This window comes from Castanea sativa, chromosome 7 (genome assembly GCF_040712315.1).
Source record: "Castanea sativa cultivar Marrone di Chiusa Pesio chromosome 7, ASM4071231v1".
Taxonomy (NCBI): Eukaryota; Viridiplantae; Streptophyta; class Magnoliopsida; order Fagales; family Fagaceae; genus Castanea; species Castanea sativa.
Window position 1 is genome coordinate 21,517,410 of NC_134019.1, and position 7,151 is coordinate 21,524,560.

At 36.8% G+C, this 7,151-nt stretch overlaps 1 protein-coding gene across 1 annotated transcript; it reads right to left on the minus strand.

The window, feature by feature from the left end:
• Positions 1-6,158: 6,158 nt before the first annotated feature.
• On the minus strand, positions 6,159-6,893 carry LOC142644136 (uncharacterized). The gene is made up of 2 exons (XM_075818813.1): positions 6,807-6,893; positions 6,159-6,713 (listed from the first exon to the last, which is right to left on the minus strand). Exons 1-2 carry the CDS (start codon positions 6,891-6,893, stop codon positions 6,159-6,161), a joined length of 642 nt encoding a protein of 213 aa, XP_075674928.1.
• Between the last annotated feature and the right edge of the window lie 258 nt (positions 6,894-7,151).

A 7,151-nucleotide genomic window follows, 5' to 3' on the forward strand; every position in this document is an offset into this window, starting at 1 on the left:
GGCTCTGCCATAACTAAATGAGCTATCTTATAACAAATTGATGACATTTAATTGAATCTTCTTTGTTCATGAAGGTAGTAAATAATGAACTTTTTATGTGATTATGAAAAACCAAGTAAGGGTTTCCACCAGGTATATAAAATATGTTAACTCTAACAAACTTTAGAAATTTGGGAAAACCTTATATCATTTTTGGCAGTTATAAATAAAGAGTACAAAAATGTGAATATGAATTTGAAATTCAATTAATTTGTATTGATATTATTCTTGAATTACAAAGTTAGAATTCAATTTGCGTTTGAAAAATAACCATCAAAGTTTGAGAATTTGACTTTTCATTGTATTATGGTTCATCTATTTGATTTTTAAATAGTTTTTATCTTTGTATTTGTGACTAAAATAAGTCTGGATTCTACAATGGATCATGAGCTATACTCACAACCTATCCAAGCATCAACAATAGCAACAATGACAATGACACCAAGGTACTCTAAAGTCTCTATCGCTGACTTGGCTATGTTTTTAAAATACTTTTGCAATCACTTTAGTCCTGCACATCTACTTCTCTATTTGGTAACCAAATTTGGTTCTATTTGTGGAGCTAAATTTCTGTTTCTTTGTTATTTGTATATATCAGTATATATTATATCTTGATGTTGTTTAGTCATTTTATCTTCAATCATAATTGCAAATTTTTCATGAAATCCTTAATTTGAAAAGAATTGTATTAGAGTGGTTTGTAAGTAGATTTTAATATAGTAGAAACATAAAGTCAAATTCATTTTAACTGTTGGGTATGATTAGGCACACATCAATCAATCATTAGAATGTAAAATGAAGTTAGAGGATTTGTAATATAAATGCACAGACCCAGAAGATAGTTGGAGAGGATTGCATAATATGATGATAGTGGCTGTCATATTTTTGTGTGTGTAATTCTTTTCCCTCCAATTGATTTTTGGGGAAGTTGTATATTTGACTTTATAGACTAAGGAGTTTATCATTAGGTTTTACGCCTAATTTTGTGACAATTGTTGAAGTAGGTCTTTAGGAAATAGTGGACAAAATGTTCTACCTAACAAGGTAGTTGTGGTGTGCAATGACATAGAAGGAACATATATTCCAAACCTTCATATGTAAGCCTTGAACTCATTTCTAAATATTACATGTACGTAGACATATTTTTCTTTAATATTCTTGTAGGACCTTTATGCACTCCTTTCTCACCACCACATTAATTTTCTTCTTATGCAATCCTTATAGCAACTTTCTGTTTGTTTTGTTGAAGGATTCATTAAGATGCTTCTTTATTATTTTATTTTCCCCCCATCTTAGAGTTATGTGCAAGTGTAGTTCATGTGGGTCAAAGAAGTATACACCTAGAAGATCAAATTCTACCTGAATTGTTATTATTTTCATTTTCTAGGTTTCGTTACATTTTTATTTTTCAATTAGGTGGCACTCTCCATCTCTATGTAAGGAAGTCAGTATTTTCTTTTAAGCCTTTGTGTTTTTGGCAATCTTTACACCAAACAGGACAATTCCATTAAGACAAAGAAACCAATGATGTTTCATAGTTATTAGAAGGACAAGATCACAAGGAGTCATGTTGAAGGTCGAGCAAGTTTGGATTGTAGCTATTGACTCAGGCAGAGTATCAGAATAGAGCAATGGAAGAATTGTAAAAGCAAATTAAATATGAAGTAAGAAGTAAAATATCGTGAATTTCTATTTGAATTTCACTATACTATTATAAATTTTATCTTCAACTAGTATATTTGAGTTAAGGAAATGTGCATATATTCACATTATTATTGTAATACTAGAGAATATAAATAGTAAGTTTTTTTTTTTTTTGGAGAAATTATTAAATTCTCATAATTGACAAATCGATATTTGAAAATTTGGAGGAGGTTAGATGCATGTTATAACCTTGAACTATGGACATGGCAATTTAGCAATTGTACATAGAGTAGAAAACTATTCGAGAAAGGAATACTACTATGTAATGAGAGCTTTGCTTTAGCACTATGCATTTAGAAAATGAAAGAGAGGCCCACAACTTGGAACGGGTCCTCTACAGCCAATCCTAATTCGTAACTTCCCGTCATATACACACTCAAGAGGACTAAGGGTATTTATTGTTCATGAGCTGGTAGGCTCACTAAGGGTTCGATTAGATACCACTTATTTTACTGAAAATTGAAAAATTATTACTAAAAACACTGTAGCAAAATAATTTTTAATGATGAATAGTGTCGTGGGTCATGAACAATGCCATTTATTTGCATTTTTGCTGAGTTTTTGGCTGGGTTATGAATAGTGCCATGGGACCCAACCAAAAACGTAGACGCACAATAATTTGCACGCAAACGCACGCTAAGTGTGTGTTTGGATGGAGATTAAAAATTGAAATTATTTCACTATTCAGCTTATTTTTGCTACTATTCATGGGCTCCACTGCACTTTTTGACACTATTTATGGATTCTATTGTACTGTTTCAACTAACTTTTACCTCTATTTACAGTACTTTCAGTAATAATTTTTCAGTTTCAGCAAAATAAGCGATATTCAAACACACCTTAAAGGTACAAGTGTTTTGAGAGGGGGGGGGGATATGATGCTAGTAGCCTAGTACTACTACCGTGGTTTCTAAGCTAATTATGAGGTGTTTGGTAAGTTGGTTTTAACACATTTTTTCACATTTTAAACAACATTACACACTTTTTTCACACACTTTTTCACCCACATGTATATCAAAAACACCCAAACAACATAACTCAAATTCTTCTCCCAAACACCCCTTGAATCATGCAACAAATGCAACTCACATGGATGCAATGGATGTTCATGATAATAACACTTACCAAATAGATAACAAATAAAAAAAAAAAACAAAATGGACCTATTTGCTGCTTTCACATAACATACTTTTTCTAAACCCTATAGGATTGTTTGATATATATATTTTGATAGGAGGATTGTTTGATATTAATTAGTTAGAACAACAGCTACAAGGAAACATACATATAAGAATCCATTTAAATATCAAAATCCAATGACATCATACTCATTACACACAAACATTTATATCATTCAACATTAATGGATAGAGTCACATCATAGTAACATAAATACTATGAAAAAAGAAACAATTTATTGCCTGCTTCCTTAATATTTAACATTTTATTGTCTGTTTTCTTGTCTAAAAAACAAACTATTTAGAGCCCGTTTGTTACGTGTGTTTAAACAATAGCTTTCAGTTTTTTTTGAAATACGTATGGGTGAAAAAGTGTGTGGAAATATGTGTAATGTTATTTAAAAACTTAAAGCATATGTTTTTTAAACTCAAGTTAGATGGTGCACTGTTATGCAGGAAATTGATATTTGCTTAATGATAAAAGGCTTTGTAGAATAGTATGGGAAGCATTATTCATTAGTTCCGTTCTTTACATTATTGACATTGAAGCTGAGGGGCCTAGAAGTAATTGAAAATTATTTTGAGTAGACCATTTGCAAGCTTTAAAGGCATAAGATTGTTTTCTTTTTAATCCTAAAGATGTCAAATCAATTGGGATTCTGTTTACACTTCAGAGTACATGACTGCAATGGACAATTACTCATCATTTGAACACCCTTGAGCCATTGAGATAATTTTATTCTTAAAAAAAAAAAGCAATTTCAGTAACAATTTTCTTAGGTTGTTTTTATTTTAGCAAAACGATAGAAAATATGCATTGCAAAAAGGAATAAAGTTACAGATACACTTCTAGCAGACAACTCAGCTTATACTATCCAGGCCGAGTATGCATTAATACAACGTCAAACCTCATAAAAACAAAAGGGTGAAAAAATTAAAGACCTTATGTCCCAAAAGGTGTTGCCGCACCCAAAAGGTGTTGCTGCATTGTCAGGTACTCGTGGATGTTCTGCAAAGTCTTTGGTACTCCTGTAGCAGAGTTGTCGCTCCTTGTAGAATATCGCTGGGCGTGCTTTGCTTCTTCTCAAAGAGGAAACAATTTCTTGCGTTCCATATGGACCACGACACCATCGCCCATAACTCCAGGTCCTTTTTGGGCAGTTTTTCCTCCATTTGTCTCGCAAGCATGTAGAAGTTTGGGGTTTCGGAGTTACACTTCTGCAGCTGACCCTTAACCATACCCCACACGTTGCTAGCTAATGGACTTTCCCAAAGGACATGGGCCATCGTTTCTTCATGTTGCTAGCAGATTATGCAGGTAGAGTCCACCGGTATCCTCCTACGACATAGGTTTATGGATGCTGGGAGTATATCAGAGCATGCTCGCCACACGAAGTTTCTGAATTTTGGGGGAATAGGGAGCTTCCACATCTTATTCCAGATTTTCTTCTCTTCTCTTGCATTGGAGTGTTCAGCGTTTTCTGACTGATTAAGGAGGCGGAGTGCAACCTGATAAGCTGTCTTCACCAAGAAACACCCATTCTTTGTTTCCTTCCATCGGAGCTTGTCTCGGTCTTGCTCCTCACCAAGTTTGATACGTAGAATATCTTCCACAGTGGACTGTAGGAACATGGCTTGTAGTAACGGTCTGTTCCATTGCCGAGTTCGCTGGTCAATAAAATCAGCCACCTTCAAGTTTGTGTCAGTCCTAGGTCTAAACTGAGGTGGGTGATTTAGCCACCTATGATCATTTACTCCAATACTCTGCCCATCTCCCACATACCAAGCCGTGCCTGCCCTGATTAATTCCCTAGCCTCCAACAAACTTCTCCACACAAAGGAAGGGTTACTCCCTAATTCAGCCTCCATAAAAGAGCAATTGGGGAAGTAGCAAGCCTTATACACCCTAACAAAAAGAGAATGCCCTCCTTGGATCAGCCTCCATGCTTGCTTGGCTAACATGGCTATGTTAAAGGCTTGTATGTCTCTAAAGCCCATTCCCCCTTTATCTTTAGGTTTATACAGTTTACCCCAATTCATCCAATGGATCTTCCTTTCATTTCGAGTTTGCCCCCACCAATACTTTGCCAGGACTAAGTTGATATCATCACAAATTTTCTTTGGGAACTTGAGCATGCTCATAGAGTAAATTGGTATTGCTTGTGCTACGATTTTGATCAACACTTCTCTACTTGCCTTTGAAATGTGCTTCTCCTTCCATCCCAATACCCTTTTGGTTACCCGCTCTTCGATCTCCCTAAAGGTGCTCACTTTTGATTTGCCCCCCACCATAGGCACTCCAAGGTATTTTTCACAATTGGTCATAATTTGTGCCCCTAACATGTTCTGAATTTCTTGCTCTACTCCATGATTAGTATTAGGGCTGAAGAAAAGTGTAGTTTTTTGCCTATTGATAACTTGTCCCGAGGCACCTTTTTACAATGCTAGTATATCCTGTAGATTTCAGCATTCCCTAGTTGTTGCTTCACAAAATAGTAGGCTGTCATCTGCAAAAAGTAGATGTGAGAGCCTGACCCCTCCCTGGCAAGATACCACTCCCTTCAAGTGTTGATTATCTATGGTATTTCGGATAAGTGAGGAGAGTCCTTCCGCACACATTAGGAATAGATAGGGAGATAGTGGGTCTCCTTGTTTAATGCCACGAGAAGGGGTGATGAAACCTGTGGGTTCACCATTGATGAGAATGGAATAGGAAGCTATGCACAGCGTTTCCATGGCTAATTGGACCCATTGGTTTGGAAGGCCAATTTTGAGCATTATACGACGGAGGAACTCCCTCTGCACTCTGTCATATGCCTTGCTGATGTCGAGTTTTACTGCCATGTGACCTGTTTTCCCTCTCCTCCTATTCCTCATACGGTGCAGCATTTCAAAAGCAATTGTGGTATTATCTGTTGTATTTCTATCAGGCACAAAAGCACTTTGAGAGTCAGATATTACATTGGGTAAAATAACTTTTATTCGGTTTGCAAGGACCTTAGATATGATCCTTGAAACAATATTACCCAAGCTAATGGGGCGGAACTCCGTAATATATTTTGGGTCATTTTTTTTGGGAATGAGTATAATATGTGTAAAATTCATTTTCCGTAAGTACCTTTCTGATTGGAAGAAAGATAATACAGTAGCGGTAACATCATTCCCAACAATGTGCCAGAATTTTTGAAAGAAGAAAGGTGACATACCATTAGGTCCTGGTGATTTGGATGGGTGCATCTAAAAGAGAGCGGTCTTTACTTCTTCTTTTGTATAAGGGCGAACCAAGGATTGTCCCATCTCCTCCATCACAACATGGTCCACTGACTCAATCACCCTTTCCATATCCAAACGGTTGGAAGAAGTGAACAAATTTTTATAGTACTCCTTTGCAATGTTAGCTACTCTATCCACTCCTATTTGCCATACTCCATCCCTATCATGCAACCCCTCTATATTATTCTTCCTTCTTCTTTGGCTAGCCCTTTGGTGGAAAAATTTTGTGTTTTTATCCCCCGCCAGTAGCCAAATAGACCTTGATCGTTGTTGCCAAAAAACTTCTTCTTGGTGTAAGAGTTCCCTTATCTCCTTTCTCACCCCATTTATGCTTTCCACATTTTGTCCATATCCTTCCTGCACTAAGGCAGCCAACTCTCTTTGCTTGGCATCCAACTTGGTTCTAGTATTACCAAAAGTCTGCCTACTCCAAGCTATTAGATCCAACCGGCATTTTTTTTTTTTCTCAAAGAGGCGATACACAGGGCTGCCTCGTGGTTGTGCTTGACTCCATGATTCCTGAATTACATTTTCGCAATCAGGATGTGTTACCCACTTCTCTTAAAAACGTCTGATTCGGCGTCGTCGGCGTTGAGGGTGGTTGGAAGGTGCCATGTCCAACAAGACTAGATCATGGTCAGAATAGGGCACGGCAAGATGGTGCACCGTAGCTCTCAGAAACTTGTCTCTCCATTCCATTGTTGCAACACACCTGTCTAACCTTTCTTCCACAAAATCCACCCCAAATCGGCCATTTCTCCATGTGAATCAGTAGCCCTTGAAACCAAGATCAACTAGCCCACATTGAAGAAGAGTGTGTCTAAATGCAAGCATAGGTGTTACCTGTCTAGGAATACTTCCATTTTCTCATTGGAGGACAAAATTTCATTAAAATTGCTTAGGCATACCCATGGCAAGGTCTCACGTGCATGGAGGTGCCGCATGAGTCTCCAAGTT

Bases quoted from the DNA above. Each gene is read 5' to 3' on its own strand.
- LOC142644136 (XM_075818813.1), bottom strand. From the start codon at position 6,893: ATGGAATGGAGAGACAAGTTTCTGAGAGCTACGGTGCACCATCTTGCC. The intron at 6,714-6,806 runs GCACCTTCCAAC...AATGTAATTCAG, and splicing joins ATCTAGTCTTGTTGGACATG to GAATCATGGAGTCAAGCACA.